Source organism: Meriones unguiculatus, chromosome 3 (genome assembly GCF_030254825.1).
Source record: "Meriones unguiculatus strain TT.TT164.6M chromosome 3, Bangor_MerUng_6.1, whole genome shotgun sequence".
Taxonomy (NCBI): domain Eukaryota; kingdom Metazoa; phylum Chordata; class Mammalia; order Rodentia; family Muridae; genus Meriones; species Meriones unguiculatus.
In genome coordinates, this window is record NC_083351.1 from 10,315,783 (window position 1) to 10,334,721 (window position 18,939).

The 18,939-nt window shown below is 49.2% G+C and overlaps 1 protein-coding gene across 1 annotated transcript in view; it reads left to right on the forward strand.

The window, feature by feature from the left end:
• The window catches only part of Fhad1 (forkhead associated phosphopeptide binding domain 1), a 112,501-nt gene that overhangs the window by 34,936 nt on the left and 58,626 nt on the right, over positions 1-18,939 (forward strand). The window contains exons 7-12 of the mRNA XM_060379138.1: positions 4,943-5,066; positions 6,526-6,656; positions 8,850-8,939; positions 10,524-10,628; positions 15,552-15,659; positions 17,895-17,978. Of these exons, the coding sequence (XP_060235121.1) occupies positions 4,943-5,066; positions 6,526-6,656; positions 8,850-8,939; positions 10,524-10,628; positions 15,552-15,659; positions 17,895-17,978 (642 nt within the window). The remainder of the gene's footprint in view (positions 1-4,942; positions 5,067-6,525; positions 6,657-8,849; positions 8,940-10,523; positions 10,629-15,551; positions 15,660-17,894; positions 17,979-18,939) is intronic.

Genomic DNA, 18,939 nt, shown 5'->3' on the forward strand with positions numbered 1-18,939 from the left:
AACAGCCACACTTGTTTATCACACTCCTAGTCTCCGTTATAACTGAAAGGGGTGTTTTATTTTAGGTGTGTGTGTTTGTGTGTGTGTGCTTGTGCCCACGCACATGCTACAGCACACATGTGGCGTTCAAAGGTCAACTTGCAGGAGTTGGCTCTCTCCCCCCATTCTATCCCAGGGATAGAACTCTGGTCATCAGTCTTGGTGGCAAGTGCCTTTGCCCACTGAGCCATCCCCCTGGCCCAAAAGAGAATATTTCATGACGAGGTCCATGACATTATGAAGATTGTCAGCTTGACCAGACCATCTAGGAGACAAGCGTGGGCAGGCCTGTGAGGGACTGTGTGGAGAGGAAGATCCACCCTCACTGGGGGTGGCTCCAGGCCATAGGCTGGCATCCTGGACCGAACAGAAGGGAGAAAGCCAGCCGGGCACCAGCCAGCCGGGCATCAGCCAGCATTCATGGCTCTCTGCTTCCTAATGCCAGATGTGATGTGACCAGCTGCCTCAAGCTGCTGCTGCCAGCATGGACCGTACCCTCAAAGTGGGGAGCCCCCCAAAAGCTCTCCCTTCCTGAAGCTGTTCCTGCCAGGTGTCTTGTCACAGCATATCTGAACTCAAAGATGTGGTGGATTGAAATCTGACCGGCTCTTGTTTTAGCTTCCAAACTGTCCTATGGCCAGGAGAACCCTCCGGCAGAAGCAGAAGCTGTGTGGCAGGCTGACTGATGGCTCTGATTACTTTATGTGCTTTCGAGGGACCCCTGAAAGGAGACCCTCTCTCAAAGCTCCTTCATCTGCCACCACACCACCTGAACACGCTCAGCTCCCTCGCTCGTGCTAGTTAGCAGGCTGGTCACTACCTGTGTGCAATCACTCTTTCCGGCGCGGTTAACTTCCTTATGATCCAACACCCAATTTATTAAGCAGCCTAACCAGGCAATAAACAACCCAGGTGTTTGTGCCAGCGACAGACAATCTGAATATTTATTTATTTAGGTAATGAAGGCTGTGAAGGTGTCTGAAAAACCATTTGCAATTTGAGGCCCTAGGGCCTATGGTGCTTGATTGAAGTAGTTTCTGTCTGATGACCTGAACTCCCTTCCAATGCCTGCCCCAGGCTTGTCTCTACAGAATGCCTTTAATGTCCTGCACAAGAAAGATTTAGGCTAAGAATTAGAAATGTTTATTATTTGTTTGTTTGTTTTTGAATGTGTGTAGTGTATTGCCTGCACGTGTTTCCCTGAGATGGGATCAGTATCTCTCAGTGAGCCTGAAGCAAGCCCCATCCACCCCTCTATCTCTGCCCCACCCTCACCTAGGACTTGGCTTACCAGCTTGTGTGGTGACACTGTTGTTTGATTGTTATCTGGCTGCTGGGATCCAAACTCCCATCTTTATGCTGAGCAGCAGCGAGCACTCTTACCCACTGAGCCATCTCTGCATGGCAAGAGCCCCTAGAAACATTTTATTTTTTTTTAGCTGCAGGTGTCTTTTAAAGTGAGCAGGAGGAGGTGAGCTTTTTTTCCAAAATAAAAAATAAAAAAAATCCGTGGTTTCCAAAGCACACATTCAGGTGTGTAGCTCCAAGGATGTTGAGGGGCACAATCTGTGGCCCCACCACAAACATACACACACACACACACACACACACACACACACACACACACACTGGCATTTATCCTCTCTAGCTTTTTTGTTGTTATTTAAATTTTTTAGTAGAAGATTTAGATTTACATAAGAACTAGTGAAAAGTAAAAGGGATTTAAATTTATGTAATAATTAAGTGGGGAGTAGGGGAGGCTGGAATGATGGCTCAGAGTTAAGAGCACTGGCTGCTCTTCCAGAGGTCCTGAGTTCAATTCCAGCACCCACCTGGTGGCTTACAACCATCTATGATGAGATCTAGTGCCCTCTTCTGGCATGAAAGCAGAATATTGTATACATAATAAATCTAAGAAGAAGAAGAGGAGGAGGAGGAGATGACGATAACGGAATATAAAAAGCATCACGATCCAAGCGAAACTCGTGGAAATTGTTAACAGTGTAAAGAAACAATACCTCAGCACTTTCAGCAGCATTGTCTACAACTGAGCAGTGAACTGGGACAGCAGTGCCTAACAGCCTGTGAGGCACTTAGGGCTTCCCATGACTGGTCTAATCCAACCAGTCATAGCTTTGGGAGGGTTTAAATGAACTACAGTGAACATTCACTGAGATTTAGTTATTCGGTCATTTTCTGCTGATGTTAACCTTTCCTCTGTCGTGGCTCCTTTCTAGTTTCCTGGTATTTATCCTTCCTGACTTCCACATAGATAGTGCATATTAAAAATAATAATAATTAAGCCAGGCTTGATGGCTCATGCTTGTAATCCTAGCATTTTTTGGGGGGCGGAGGGGGGAGGAGACGCAGAGGTAGGTGGATCTCTCTGGCAGCCTGGTCTGCAAAGCAAGTCCAGAACAGCCCAAGCTACACAGAGGAACCCTGTCTCAAAAAACTAAAATAAAACAAACAAAAAAATAAGCTAGCCAAGGCAGTAGTGACACACACCTTTAATCCCTGCACTAGGGAAGCAGAAGCAGGCAGATCTCTGGGAGTTCAAGGCCAGCCTAGTCTACAGAATGAGCCAGGACTATACAGAAAAACCCTGTCTCAAAACACAAAAGAAAAAAAAAAAAAAGGAAAGAAAGAAAGAAGCAAAGATACACATATGAGAAATGACAAATGCTGTTTGTCTTTCTGAGACCAGGCTAGGATACCTCTCTTAATATAATGGTTTCCAGGTCCATCCAATTTCCTGCAATTTCATTTTTCTTTATGAATAGGATCCTCCTGTTGATTCTACCAAGGATTTTTAATCAGGCACAGAGGGAAACCCAATACAAGCCTGTGGGCACCGACTAGTGGTGAGGTGTAGGCACAAGTATGCATGCCTGCGTGCCTGCCTGCCTGCCTGCCTGTCCTCTGAATTATCTGGGTGGAGCAGGACTGACCCTTTGTCTTTTTCGTGCCAGGCCTGTGACAGGGCATGACAGTCAGCAGTCACCCGGTAGTTAAGTTTTTCTACACAGGATTTCCAGGCACACACAAAAAACTATTATAGTCCCCCGAAGCAGCCAGAAAGCCAAAGCCAAAACACAGCACAGGATAATCACACAGGCATAACTAGCATCTGCTTGCGGTGCAGCCGACATTGTCTGAGCACTGTTAGTGCTGTCAGCTTGTAAAATCTCTCCATAGCCCTGAAAAGTGGGGACTAGCATGACCACGCTCGCAGAATTACAGGCTGAGGCAGGACCAGGAGTGGCATGGTGGCGCACACCTTTAGTCCCAGCGCTTGGGAGAGGCAGAGGCAGGCAGAGCTCTGTGAGTTTGAAGCCAGCCTGGAGTTCCAGGCCAGCCAGAGAGAGAGAGAGAGAGTAAGACAGGACCTAGGGGTCTTTCTTGCTGTCTCTGTGTCTCTGTCTTTCTCTCTCTCTGCCTGCCTCTGTGTGTGTGTGTGTGTGTGTGTGTGTGTGTGTGTGTGTGTGTGTGTGATGTTAATGTAGGAGTGTGTATGTCTTTGTGTGGGTGCAAGTGTGTACATACAAAGGCCAAGGGCTGAAGCCAGGTTTCTCTCCACCCCACCCCAATCTGGTTTATCAAGACAGGGTTTCTCTGTATAGCCTTACCTGTCCCAGAACTCTTTTTGTAGACCTGGCTGGCCTCGAAATCAGAGCTCCACCTGCCTCTACCCCCTGAGTGTTGGGAGTAAAGGTGTGTGCTACTATGCCTGTCTCAGGTATCTTTTTTCCAATAGCTCTCCACTTTTACCTTTTGGCAGGGTCTCTTAATGAGCCTGAAGATCATGGTCCAACTAAACTGGCTGGCCAGTGAGCTTCAGAGACCACCTGCCCCATCCCCCAGTGCTGGGAAAGGGGCACTTATCACTAACCCAGGTGTTGTGATGTGGGTTCTGGAGCTCTGTTCTCAGGTCCTCATGCTTACCTGCTGTGTACCTCACTTTACCAACTGAGACGTCTCTCTGGTCCCCAGACTCCAGTTTTTAGCACCAGTCCCTACGGCCTAGTGATATACGGAGAGCCAGGCACCTGCAGACTGGGCTTGAAGGAGGCCCCACCCTAGGCCAGCTACGAGGCCCTGAGCAGGCAACCCCAGCTCTCCTGTTTTTGGCTTCCTCATTTGCGAAATGGGAAGTGTGTGGGGGTGTCCTCCAGGGTGCTGTGATGCTCAGTGGGAGGAGCCAACTCTGTGAATGCGTCTAGAGTGCTGGAAGGTGTGTCCAGCTTTGTGACATAGCAACCCTACCGCGTCATGGACAAAATTCATCTGTAAGAACTACACTATTAAAAAAATCACAATAAAATGATAAGTCACTGGACAGCAAAGGTGCTTGCCTCCAAGCCTTGACTACCTGAGTTTAATCCCTGGGACCCAGAGGATGAAGATTGCCCTTTGACCTCCACCTGTGCACTGTGGTGTGTTCATGACCACCCCCCTCCAAATAAAATTGTTTTTAAAACCCATAGTGGTTTGAGTAAGCTTCCGATTTTGTGTTGGATCACATCCATAGCTAATCTGGGACACAATCAGTCTGTGGCTGCAGGTTGGATATGTCTTCTCAAGGGTTCTGTGGAAAAATGTCTATTGTCATCCAATTAAGGTTACCACCTGCGCCTTTCCCTTGAACTCTGCTTGACCCCTGCCTAGCCACTGATGCCTGGTGGGAAACCTCAGGGCTGGTCAGTGACGGCTGAGAGCTCCAATGACACAAGAATGCGCATTAAGGAGGCAGGCATGCCTGCCGCAGCTGGGCCTCAGCACCTTTGTCATCACCCAGACAAGATCCTGTGACAGCTCAGGATCTCTGCACAGGTTTGGGGACTATCCCTGTGTCTTAGACCTGGGCTGGTGCCCTCTGACCTTGTGCTGTCCCCTCCCACAGATCAGTGCCCTTCAGAAAAACTATAGCCAGATGCTGTCTCAGACCCTGGCAGAGCGCAACTCAGAAATTGCATCCCTGAAGAATGAAGGCGAGAACTTAAAGAGAGACCATGCCATCACATCAGGTAATCTCCTCTGGAGTTAAGCTTAGGAGACACTACCCTGCCACCGTTCTCGTGGCCCTGGCAGACATCACCAGTCAACTACCAAACTTTGCTCCCTGGCTTGAACAGAAACTCAGAGTTCTCTCTCAGCAGCCCTTGGGCCATTCTGTTGGTGACAGGGGGTCTTCCCCAGAAGTGTGCTCACCAGCCACTGAAGAATGTGGGAAGGGGGACAGTCAACATGGGCCACCTTGCCAGCCACAGAGGTTACTTAGCCTGGATCCATCCATCCACCCAGCCATATGTCATATTTACTGACCACTGCTGGCTTTGGTTTTGGGCTCTGGGAGGAAAGCCTTGAACAAGTCATAATCAGTTCCTAAATTCCGGGCTTGGATATGGCTGAGGGTGAGACAATGACAGGCAAGTAGGTAAGTAAGCAAGCAAGTCTGAGGGACAGAGTGATGCTGCGGAGGAAATAAAACAGGGCAACGTGGTGAAGGGCTTCAGGAGGGAGGAGAGGGCGCCACGTGTGCCTACAGGAGGAACCCTGTGGGAACAGTGTGCTGTTGGCAGTGTGCTAATATCCTGAGGTAGGGACCAGGGAGCTCTGCTGAAGGAGCAACAGTGCGTGGGCCTTAGGGGAAAAGGGATTGTGAGAGAGAAGGGGGACAGACGAGAAGACCGGGCCAGATCTCAGGGGAGATTGTCTTCCAAGGGTGCTGGGAAGCCACTGGGATATTTGAAGCAGAGAACAATGTGTCTAACAGACCAGAAAAGGATAGAGGCATTAGAAGAAAAAGAGGGAAGAGTGTCAAGAATTTGGAAACAGAGGCCAGGGGAAACAGCTCAGCCATAAAGTCCTTGCCACACAAGCAAGAGGACCCAAGTTTGAGCCCCAGAACTCATGTAAAAATTCAGGCTCGGTGGTGCCAACTTGTAATCCCAGTGCTGGAGAGCTGGAGACAGGAGGATCCCTAGAACTCATTGGATAGCCAGTCTAGATGACCGATGAGACACTATTTGAAAACAAACATTGTGGATGGGTAGTGGTGGTGGCGCATACCTTGAATCCCAGCACTCAGGAGTTAGAGGCAGGTGGATCTCTCTAAGTTCGAGCCCAACCTGGCCTAGTCTGTTGCCGGACAGCCAATGCTATACAGAGAAATCCTGTCTCAGAAAATAAAGACAAACAAACAAACAAACATGGTGGAGAGAGATTGAAGACAAGTCAAATATCAGTCCTGAGCTTAGCAGCTCACAGGAGGAGCACCTCTCCCCTCCCACAGGAAGTGTCTGTGTGGAAGAAACGACCACACAACATGGTCTCAGCCCCATTCCAGCTCCTGGGGTCCTTGTAGCCACCATGTTCCTCAGAGCCAGGGGCATCCTTAGTGGCTGATGAATAGTAGCTATGACAGAATAGTAGCTATAACTCCTCCCATGTCTTTGCTCTCTGTCCTTCCTTTGTTTGAAACAGGGATAGTGACATCATTACAGAAGGACGTGACAGCTCGGAATGAGCAAGTCCAGCAGCTGAAGGAGGAGGTCAGTCAACTGAAGAACCAGATCAACGAGAAGGAGTACCAGTTGGAAGCCCTGGGCTCCAGAGTGAGTATCAGGGTCACCACCTCCTCAGTGCTCAGTAAGACGGACCTACTTCCCTTTTCACTTCTCTTGGACCTTCCCTTGGAAAGTCACAGCCTCCTCGCACCGTGTGGGGGTCCAGGGACATAAGGAGGAATTTCCCAAAGACTAAATCTTAAAGTGCCCTCCTAGAAAGACTAAATAGAGAGCCAAGTTTCCCATGGTTTTCCTTTTCTGCTAAGATTTATTTTCTTTTTAATTGTGTGTGCCTGTGCATGGTTATGTGCATGTGAGTGCAACACCTGTGGAGGCCACCAGAGGGCACAAGATCCTCTTTAGCTGGAGTTAAGGTATTTGTGAGCTGCCTTGTGGACACTGGGAACTGAGCTTGGGTCTTCTGGAAGAACAGGGAGTGGTCTTAAGCACTGAGCCATGGCTCCAGCCCCCTCCCTGCAGCTTTTCAAAGAACAGTTTGCATCAGGCTCAGAATTAGCACAATACAGATTCTAACTCAGCAAACATGTCCGTATGATATATACGCCCGTAAAATCCTAGCACTGGGGAGGCTGAGGCTGTAAGATCCAGAGTTCAAGGCTGGCCTGTGTTACATGAGACTATTTCCAAAAAATATTAGGAGTCTTGGGGGGTAAAGTACCTGCTGCTGCAAGCATGAGGACCTGAGCTGGGGTGACACTCACATACCCCCTCAGGAAGCAGAGGGCAGACAGAAAAGGAAGGCTGGGCTGTCAAATCTCAAAGCCCACCCCCAGTGACACACTTCCACTAGAAAGGTTCCATCTCCTGAAGGTTCTACAACCTTTCAAAACCGTGTCACCAGTTGGGAACCAAGTGTTCAAACATATGAGTCCAGAGCGGACAATTCGGCTTTAACCCATCACACTAAGACAACGGTGACGGAGGTCCTTAAGCCTTCAAAGTCACCAACAGCCACTGGCTTCAGAGTGTATTCTGCTCCAGTTTCATTTCTTTTGCTGAGATAAAACATCCTGACACTCCCCCATCATGTCCACAGTCAAGTGCAGAGGGAGAGCAATCCCACAGGGCCCTGCTTGCTTATCATCAGCTTTCTTTCTCTGCCCTCACACTGTTCAGGACCCCCTGCCTAGGGAATGGGGCCACCCACAATGGGCTTGGGTCTTCCCACACCAGTTAAGAATCATAACAATCCCTCATAGACATGCACATGGGGCAACCTATAATTCTTCACACCCTTCCAAGGTGATTCTAGGTTGTGTGGAGTTGGCAGTTAAGACTAAACAGCACACATTCTGAATTGGAATCACAGGGTGGGAGGTTGTATAATGTTCTTGTGGAATGTATACACCTTACCCTTTTTCATTCAAATGCTGATTTCTCTCCCCCATTCTCTGGTTTCAATCCAGACATTGCATTGTGATACTTATTCTAAGTATCACCTGTCTCAACTTTGTGTAAACATGCCAAAATAAAACAACCAGCCACAACGTTGAGCAATGGAGAGGAAGGAGTGGGAGGCAGAGGGGAGAGAGGCTGGGAGAGGAGAGGCTGGAGGAAAGGTCTTGGAATGCATGGAGAGATGGACTGGACCAAATATATCACTAAAAACAAGTATAATGTGGGAAATCTGAATGGTAGAAACTACGTGGGCTTGGAGGTTTAGGATGGAACAACTATTGCCCAGCATTGTGTTCTAGGCTAATTAAATAAATCCCAGTCTCTGTGTGGTGATTTCTATACAGCTGTTTAGGACTAACCGCAACTTTACTAAAAGAGAATTAGTAGGAAATTTTAACGTCAATTACAACGGTGGGACAAAGGGCATCTCTTCACGCTCCTTCTGCCTGCTGCCCGGTCCCTGTCTAGAAGGAGAGTTGCTGTTCCCTCCTACTCCTAAGAAGTCACGGGATTCGGCCCTGAGAGCCACCCAGGTTCCCCGTGGCACCCCACACCTGTTCCTTCGCTCAGCTCTTCAAAGATGAGTTTTCCTCATGATTCGGATTGTTGGCTTCTGAAAAGGAATTTAGATCTCAGATCTTGAGAGAGGCAGGAACCCAGAGACCCTGAGGCATCTGTGTGATCGTCAGATACCAGCTGTCTCCCTGCTGGAATGTGGGTGTGCAATCGGTTTAGAAACAGCACACAGTGCTCTCAGGGCCCTGGGAACACCCTCCCCCAGATACCTCCACACTATCAGCCTTGGACTCTTTCTTTGCTTAGTGTTCCATGCTGAAAGAAGAGCTAAGGAAGGAAGAGGCTCAGAAGGAGCAGCGGGAGGCTGAGGAGAAAGAGTTGAAGCTCTGCAAAAGCGTGAGTTCACTGTCCTCATCAGTAAGCACACCTCAGAGACACACACCCTGACCTTGACGTCCTTGCTGGGACCCACGGCTTTCCCCAAGCATAAGGTCCTGGCTCTGCTGGTTGGAGAAAGCCATAGAACACACTCTAGAATTCTCAGACCAATTGGGTCTGTTTTTCTCACGGGTTTCCCCTGGGAGTGAGCAGGAACAGGGCTGGGAGAGCACACCCAATGCTGTAATAATTCATCCAAGCTCCTTGCCTTGGACCTAGGTTAACCTAAACCTAAGTTCCACCATCTTAAATGTGGCCATGGCCACAGGCAGTGTTGTGAACACAAATATCCTCTGTGTTTTTAACAAGAGATTTTATATCACTGAGTAAAAGTGAAAGAGAAAGTCTGTTGTTTGCTTTAGAGAGAAGGCATCCAGAAAAACACCTGCAAAGGATGGTTCAACAGTTAGGAATGTTCTTGTAGAAGACCTGAGCTCGGTTTCTATCACCTGTAATTCCAGTTTCAGGGTATCTGGTGCTCTTTCCTGGTTTTAAGAGACATCCAGGGCACACACCCATAGGCACACACACATAGGCACATACATGCTCATACTCACACACACAATTAAAAATAAACCTCTAAAAACTTTACAACGAAAATACGATCTTTATTTCCATGTTTCAGGCCCTCTGGCATATCACTGGCTAAATAGTTTCCAATCTCCAGGAGGCTCGGCTCCTTAGACATGAAGAGATGTGCTCCTCTGTAACTTTTCTCTATGCCTCAAATATAATTAAAAAAAAAAAAAAAGACAATCTGACTATTCTGTTTTCTCAATAATCCTTATGTTAGTTAATCTAAATTAGTTGATTCTAATGAGTTGATGGATATCTTGTAGTACTTAATCCAGGATTCAGGATAATACTTATTTATTATTTATTTATTTGAACTTTTCCAGTTGTTTACATCTGTGTGTGGCATGCACATGGGGGGAGGTGTGTGTGTGTGTGTGTGTGTGTGTGTGTGTGTGTGTGTAGACCATAGGAGGTTGATGGAGAATCGTCCCCATCACTCTTTCTCACCTTATACACAGAGACAGGACCTCTCAGTCAAACCCGGAGCTCCCTCCCCACATGGCTCCTGTCCCCAGCCATCTTGCTCTGGGTTTGATTGGCAGGCCCTGTCTCTGCCTTCTGACGCTGGAATTACAGACCAGTCACCACACACCAGGCTTTTACTTGGGTTCTGGGGATTCGAATCCCAGTCTTCATGCTTGCACAGCAAACACTGAACCACTGAGCCATTCTCCCAAACCCTTCTGCCGTTTGTTTTGTTTTATTTTGTTTTCAAAGAAATTAATTCTTTTCTTTTACAAAGCACATTGAATATATTAATGGGGGTGGGGTGGGGAGAGGTCTACTTTGCTACAAATGTAGAGCAGAGAAAGAGCTTAGCTGGCTGGAATGGATCCTGCCTGAATGAGCCCCAGAAATAAGGGAGTCCGGGGGAAGGGGATCCCTCCTTTCAGGAGGTGACTCTTGCTACGCCTAGTGAAACTTGAAATCTCTGTGCTTGCTTTTTTTTTATTTTTATTTTTTCAGCAAATGCAAGACATGGAGAAAGAAGTGAAGAAGCTCAGAGAGGAGCTGAAGAAGAACTACACCAGTCAGAACACCATCTCCAAGACGCTACGAGAAAAGAGCAAGGTGCGTGAGTTTAAGGAAGCCGGCCTGTGTCGGTGACCGCAGGAGACAGGGCGCTCCCGGCGCAGCGCCACCGCGTGGCCAAGGCCAGCATCCGCCGCTCCTCCAGGACAGGAGCAAGATGCGCAGAGCGAACCTGTTCCCTGTTTATCTCAGTGAGACTCGCCCCCACCCCCACCCCGCGCATCCTCGTGGGTCCCCTGTTCCTATCCTGGGAACCGTGGCATCCACTTCCGTGGGTGGCAACCGCACAGAGCTATCTAAACAAAATAAACTAAAAGCCAATACAATAAAACTCAGGGCTGGGGAGACGGCGCAGTGGGGAAAGTGCCTGCTATGCCAGCCTGAGAATCTGGGTTTAGAGCCCCAGAACCCATCTAAAATCAGTAATGTGGTGGCACGTAAAATTCCAGCACTGGGGTGGATGGAGATAAGCAAATCCCAGGGGCCCTCTAAGAGATTTTATATCACTGAGTAAAAGTGAAAGAGAAAGTCTGTTGTTTGCTTTAGAGAGAAGGCATCCAGAAAAACACCTGCAAAGGATGGTTCAACAGTTAGGAATGTTCTTGTAGAAGACCTGAGCTCGGTTTCTATCACCTGTAATTCCAGTTTCAGGTGAAACCTGAAACCTGAGCTCGGTTTCTATCACCTGTAATTCCAGTTTCTAGATTGGCTCTAACCAGCCAATCTAGAAGGGATGAGGTCCAGCTTCAACGAGGGACCCTGTCTCAACCAAAAATAAATAAATTAAAATAATAAAAATTAAAATAAATTAAAAAATTTTTTAATTAAAAAAATGCAGAAAACAATAAAAACGCGCAAAATCCCAATATGGCTGTGAGAGAGGATCATGAGGTAAATCCGGAGCTGAGGAGCTAATGGCATTTGAGGGCTGCTGAGGAAAGAGTCAGTTATCAAGGATACAGTCCCTGAGAGGCTGTCCATGCTCCCAGAAAACAGCCCCACAGCCACGCATCTCCCGGCAGCGCTAAATGGACACACACACACACATAAAAATAAAATTAATATTTTTAAGTGACAGTGACCAGAAAAACTTAGAAATAAGTTACATCCTTTCTGTAACATTTACCTGATAAAGAATGCATCCAGGTAAAAACCATCCCACAACAGTGAAAAAGGGAACATTCGGAAATGTGCTGAGCCACTTGGCTCAATGTGTACTTGACTCTGCAAAATACCCTTTCGCAAAAATTAGGTAACTTTGGCTTATCTCTTCATCAAAACTATTGTAGTCATGGTAACAGAACCAAGCTGCTCTCTGGACCACACATTTTCCTCTAAATGAGGCTTTAGCTGCACCCGACAAGTTCTAGAATGTTTTTCATTATTACTCGGAACCCAGTCTTTTCCGATGCCCGCTCTCAATTCTTTGGCACATGGTGCATTTTGGAGTTATTTTCTGATATCTAAATCTGTGAGGACTTCTTGGCTGCCTTTTGGTTTCTGGTTTCTAGCTTCATTGCCCTGCGTACAGAGATCTTGCTCTGGGTGATTTTAGGTCCCTGGTATCGACTGGGGTTTTCTTGGTGATCTGCCTGTGGCCCATGCCTGTTTCACATGTGCCTACAAGAACAACACACATTCTGCTGGGTCCACAGTGTTCCCACATGAGTCGTTTAGGTCAAGTTTGACCGTTGTCATAGTTTTTCATTCTCAATGGCCAGCCCCTGGATCACCAGAGAAGAGGAGTTATTTAGACCTGGTTGGTTTGTAGGGATTATCTTGATTGTTAGTCGGTATGGGAAGAACCAGCCCACCGTGGGTGGGACCATTCCCTAGATTGTTGCCCAAACTGTATAAACAGAGAGAAATCTAGAACTAGAGAGATGCCTCAGAGGTAAAGAGCACTTGTGGCTCCTCCAGAGGACCTGAGTTCAGTTCCTGGCACTTGTGTCAGGTGACTCACAACCGCCCGAGACTCCAGCTCCACTTGGTGGAATATCCAACAGCTCTGTCCTCCAAGGCACCTTTACTCCTTTATGCCTGCGTGCACACGTGCACACACATTTTTAGAAAACTTTTTAGGGTAGAGAAAGCCAGTGATTACCAAGCATCAGAGGTCGGCAAGCATGCATTCATTTCTGTTTCTGACTGTGGACACGATGTGGTTACCTGCTCTCCAGTGCTGAGTTTAAAGGCATGTGGTACCACACCCACGTCACCGATAGTTTTCCTGTATGTCCTTGTAATTTTTTCACTCAGCTCTTCATCAGGTAAGAATAGCACAGAAGCTATTACCTCTACCCCAAAATCCAGTAGCAGTTGAGTTTTTACTCACTTTGATAGTCTTTTCATGTTTATTGTAAATGTGCACTTTCGGCTTATCAAAATCCAGTATCTGTGGGTGGATGACACCACAGCCACCAACATGAGCTCTTCATGCTTAAGAGTTAACTTGGGCCTCACAGACTCACATGATGTAATCATCACTACCTACTCTGCACACTGACACCCCAAAGGCGTCCCGCCGGAGCGCTTTTGTACATTCTGTGTTCACACCCACAGGAGCCGTGCTTTTCCCTACATCCCTGGGTATCCATCCAGGATCCTCCTCTTTCTGCCCAAAAGATATCCTGAAGGATTTAGGCTCTTCTGATGATGAAGGCTCTCGGAGTGCTTTCGCATGTGGGCATGTGTGAACGCGCGTGTGCGCGCGCGTGTGTGTTTCTAGAACGTATTTTGATTGTGCACCGACTTTTCCGTTGACAGTGATTTCCTTCAGCAGTCTGTAGACCTTCCATTGTCTCCCGACTGTAAGACTATTACATAATTACTATTACTAAGTGATAGTTGTTATGTAATCTGTCTTCCCTTGCCTTTTTTTTTTTTTTTTTTGAGATTTTCTTTTCCTTTGACTCAAAGCAAATGTTCAGCTTTTCCTGAGGTGAGTTCAGTTTCCTTACTTTGTTTGCATTCCTGTGGGCTTCTTGCCCCTTAGGCTTTCTTTGTTTTGTTTAATTCTGGGTTTGGTTGGTGTTTTTTGTTTGCCAGTGAGCCCGGAGCCTGGGCTGTGGACTGGGCGCAGAGAGGAGCTTCCAGAGGCCTCTGTCTGAGGCACTGACCGCACCGGGTTGGTGCCCAGTTCTGAGCGTGGAAATCAGAGCTCATCTGGCATTGCGGCAGACATCTCTGCTGTTCCCCTAGCCCGCCCTGTGATCTGGAAGCTGTTGTGTCCATTTGACAGACGAGGGAGTGAGGGCCGAGGAAGCGCCTCAGAGCAGAATAATTCATGTGAAACTACCACTCGGTAAGGGGCAAAAACCAAGCCAGAGGCCTGGTTTACGGAACTTGTTACAATGGCACAGCCACTAGCTGTATGTGACTATTGAAACTGAAATCGACTTAGTTTTAAAATTCAATTCCTCCATATTTGTATTTAAAAATAAGATGTTATTTTTAAATTCAATTGAAAATCCACGCCCTCCACTGAGCAAAGATGTAAATTTAAAACCCAGTGTCCCTAAGCACGCGTCCCATATAGCCAGACGTGGCCAGTGGCTGCCGTACCAGGCAGCCCAGACCGCTGCTCCCAGCTGGTGACTCGCACCAGTACCCTCAAGAATGCACTAGAAGGATATAAATTGGAGGCAAGGACACCATGAATCTTAGGCCAAAGCTCCTCAGTGCCCAGCCTGAGGCTGTGTACAGGGTAGAGACCTCTGAGGACTAAATGCGCTCCTCAGCACAGGGCAGGCAGGACCCTCGAGGGCCAGGGTGGGGCTGGGCTGTGACTGAGGCTGGCTCTAGGGCTTTGGACTGGGAAGCAGGGAGGAGAACACTAAGGTGAGGGGTGCAGAGTAGGCCCAAGGCCAGGCATGGAAGTTCCGCCTTCTTAGACCTAGGGAGAGCAATGAAGACCACAGCTGTGGAAGGCCTCTCAAGCAGCCCGAGTCTGAGAGGCTCTTTGCTGCCCTACAGGGCTCTGAAGAGAGTTCGGAAGGGTTTGGGGTGTGTGGTATTTGCACATCCCTCTCCAGACCCCAATAGGAGGCTTGTGAGGCTGCTTCAGCGCGAAGCCCCTCCCTCTAGAGGAGTACCACACACACCTCCAGCCGTGGTCCCCGTGGAAGGGGGAGACACAAGCCAGGAAGAGGAAGGAGCTGGTGTTGGGGAGAATACATTATATACCTGTGTAACGTGCTATCAAGAAGCCCATTCTATCTAATTAACATCTAATTTGGAAAAAAAAAGTAGTTGTAAATAGAGATGCAGCATGTGCCACAATGTCCAGCAGAGGGCAGCATTGAGCGCGCTCGGGCGTACAGGGAGGAATCAAGTAGCCACGCCCCTGTCCCCTATCCCCCTTCAACTGCCTTCTGCAAGTTCCAGCTCTTTCAAAGTCTTGCTCAGCTGGCCTCCCTGAGTGGTCCCAGTTGCTGACGTGGCCAGGACGATATTCCCACTAGCAATACTTACCAAGCCCCCTGTGGACAGGTTTACTTAGGGTGTCAGAATAATGGTGTGTGGCTTATCTTCTGGCTTTATGAGTGACAGCTAACCCTAGCCCTTATGAAATCCCGCCACTTCTTCAAACACTCTTAACCCCACGGGAACTCGAGGCAGCCCTAGAAACATTACCCACTATCCCCCTATGAAACACTGAGTCACAGACCAGCAAAATAAGTCTCTGACGTCACGTGACTTATTAGGGGCGGCACTGGGATTCAGGCCCGGGCTAGACTAACATGGCTGAGCCTGGTCCTTGCTCTCAGAGGATGGTGCAGACTTCCACACTTAAGCAGACTTCCACACCATACTCCCTTTTGACTCCTGCCGTGTGGCCGCAGCTATCTGCGTGTGCCCCGGGGACCCCCACCAGCTTTTAGAATGTCCTAGAGGGGGTCTCCCAGACTGTCTCGTGACCACCCTAGCAGCAGCCAGCCCATGCTTTCGTCATCCTTTCAGGTTGAAGAGAAGCTTCAGGAAGATTCCAGAAGGAAATTGCTTCAGCTGCAAGAAATGGGGAACAGAGAGACCCTCATTAAAATCAATTTGGAAAGGGCAGTAGGCCAGGTAGGAGCGTTCCATGGCCCTCCTTGCTGGGCCGTGTGCCCCAGGGGTGTCCTACACCCACAAAGCCAGTTTTGGTGCCGGGGTGTGGTGGGGTAGAGTGGGGTGTGACGCTAAGACAGGAAGGTGCTGCTGTTCTGTGTATCAGTCCTGCTGGAAAGTTCTCCCCCACCCCCAACAGTGTGCTGGAACCCAAGGCCCTGGCCAAGCAGCCTAGCCTGCTCCGGGGCTCCCTGTCCCCACCCCACCTTCCCTCTCTGGAGTGTTTCTCCCTCTTGTTTCCAGTGCTGACATTTCCCCTAGTCTTTCCTCCCCCAGGGAGCCCCCAAGCAGATTCTCAGTGGCCATAAGGAAATGCCTCTTTTAAAATAAGTAAGCAGGAATGTCCAAAGTTCATGCTAGACAAAGAGGATCCTGGCCAAGGCAGGAAGAGAGCCCTTCTCTGGCTGAGTGAGAGGTGCCGGTTTCCTTTGCTCTGGCCCAAGGTGGGCCAATGGGCCTCCCATTTCACAGAGCCCTGCTGTGAAAGATATAAAATGCCACAAGACTTGACTCAGGGTCTAGGGAGAGCCAATGAGAAGCCAGTAACAGAGGCCTAAGCTCCTCAGGACAACTACTCCAGATTATCTGAGGGAGACTCCACTGACACCCCACCTGGCAGTACTCGAGACAGAGGTGTGTGCTTCTGTGTCCGGGAGGAGGCTCTGCTGTACCACTGAGAAGGCTCCCAGAGGGGCTGTGGATCCCCCAAAGGCTAAGAACCACGATCCCACATTGCCCGACACCAAGTCCACAATGGTTTTAATTTACCAGCATCCAGGCTGTAACCAGGTTGTGTGACCAGGCTTGGTCCTCATCAAATGATGTGCAATCATTGGACAGCGATCAGAGCTCTTTGTCGAATAACCCATCACACCTGTGATTTCTCTAGTCGGTCCCCAGTCCCTTGTCCTGTCCCACATGCCAGTCTGTGTCCCTGGGCTGCCCCCTCCTCTCCCTTGCTCTCTTCCCCCCGCCCCAAAATACACCTGACCCGAGGGCATGGTCTGTGATCCTTGCCCAAAGGCCTTCATTTCAGCTCCAAGCTGGAAGGCAGGATCCTGAGACTACGCTATCCATAGATTCCCAGGGTAGGGGAATCAGCCTTCCTCTACCTTCTTCCTCCTGGCCTGTGCCTTTACCTCAAGGCCCTGCCCAGCTGACATTCTTCTCAGCCCCAGCCCAGTGTCCCCAGCTCCCAGCACACCATCCTGTCACCATAGACGGCCTCACTGTCCCATAGATGGTCCCTCCAGGGGCACCAGGGCCCCTAGCATGCAGGGCTCCCTGACATAGCCAACCCCTTGGATAGCTTGACTTTGGTTTGGCCATGAAACCAGAGGACAGCTTAGAGCTCCTGGCTTGAAGGTCTTTGGCACTGTCCCATGTGTGGTTTTCCAGAGTTATGAGTTCTGGTGACACCTTGACTTTGAACTTCATCTGGTGGCCTTCCGGGTCCCCTTGAGGATAAATGTTAGCCTTTATTGTTCACATCTGTCCTGTGGATCACAGACGCAGGTCATGGGGCGGCATGGGAGCCAATTCTCAACCAGGCTCTGTAACCTCTGCTTCCTGACAGAGCCTTAGACTTGGGGTTCTAGTCTTTACACACAGGGCTATTCCCTCTCCCCCACGGCTGAAAACCTCAACCCATGGGAGGGTTGAGGTACCAGCTACAGGCATGACCTATATGTTCCATATCCAAGTGCCCAGCAAACACCCGCTGAGTGCCCATTCCATGCCTGCACTGTGCTGGCTCCAGGAACATGGAAGCAAATTACAATGGACAGAGGGACAGTTAGGACATTTTATGTCCAAGGCATCTGGGGACAGAAGTGTGCTTTCTCAGCTTCCCAGGACCAACGCTGATACAAATTTAGTTGAGCTGACAGCCTCAATATTTATTTCACAGCCTAGCGATTAAGAAAAGGCACTCCTGGGCCCAGACACCCCATTAGTTGATCACCAGGGGCTCTTTGGAGGACCTGATGTGTGCAGGGACCGTGTGCCTGGGTCAGGCAGGGCACCAAGAAGTCCTTGAGGCCTACTGCTGTTCTGTCTTCAGTTCTGCACTCCAGTGCTTCATAACCCTGAAGGACCATTCAGGCGTGTGGCCTGGACCCGGAGGCGGAGGCGCCAGCTCAGCCTTGCCTCTGCCTCAGCAACCCCTGCTGACCTGTCACCCCCTCTGTGCCGCAGCTAGAGCACTTCAGAAGCCAGGTCATCAAAGCCACTTTCGGAAGAGTGAAGCCGTTCCGTGACAAGCCCGTCACCGACCAGCAGGTTAGTGTGGCTCTCTGGCCACGTGACTCGCTCGCTTCTGTCTCCGGGGATCTGGATGCCAGACCCTGAGAGCATATGCTTCTGTTTTTGTTAGTGACACATATTTTTCACACTGTCGCTACACCATAAAGATTTGTTTTGATTTTAGGGGATTTCCTGGCTTTTGAAGTGAAGGATGGTTAAACTCCCTTGAAATGTTACTTGGGAGATCAAGTCCAGCCAGGCAGGCTCACGGCTGGTCACCAGACACACACTGATGCCCTGGGAGCGGAGGGGTGGCCTGGCTTTGGTCCACATACCTTAGTTGATCCCTTCCAGAGGGGGAAGATAAGTGTAGACAGGCCTCTGTGGTGCTTGCTTTGTTATCTTGTCAGCCCTTTGTGGCCAAGAATGGGTTCAACAAGTTCACACACGGGGGCTGGAGAAATGGCTCAGTTGGTAAAGTGCCTGCCTTGCGAGTTCAATCCCCAGAACACACATAAAACACAAAGGTCTGTGTGGCATTACATGTGTGCCATCCCAGTGCTGGGGAGGCATAGGCCAGCAGATCCCTGGGGTTCGGGGTTCTCCGGCCAGCCAGCGTCAGCCTACTTGGCAAGTTCTAAGCCAGTGAGATACCCTGTCTCAGTAAAACAAGGTAGATGGCGCCTGAGGAGTGGAAACCAGAGCGTCCTCTGGCATACACATGCGCAGACACACACACACACACACACACACACACACACACACACATACGCAAATGCATGCTCTCATACATGTGCACACACAAACAGGCACCGTACAGTACATACACTCACACATTACACGCAGAAAAAACACTGGCAGGCAGGTCCAGGAGAAGCTGGCCTGTGAAGGCAGCCTCAGTGTCAAGAGCCATTGCTACAAGCGCGGAAGGACCCGGAGCAAATTCAGGGAGACAGTGCAGACCCCAGTTCCTGGTCAGCTTGTCCTGGTGACAGGA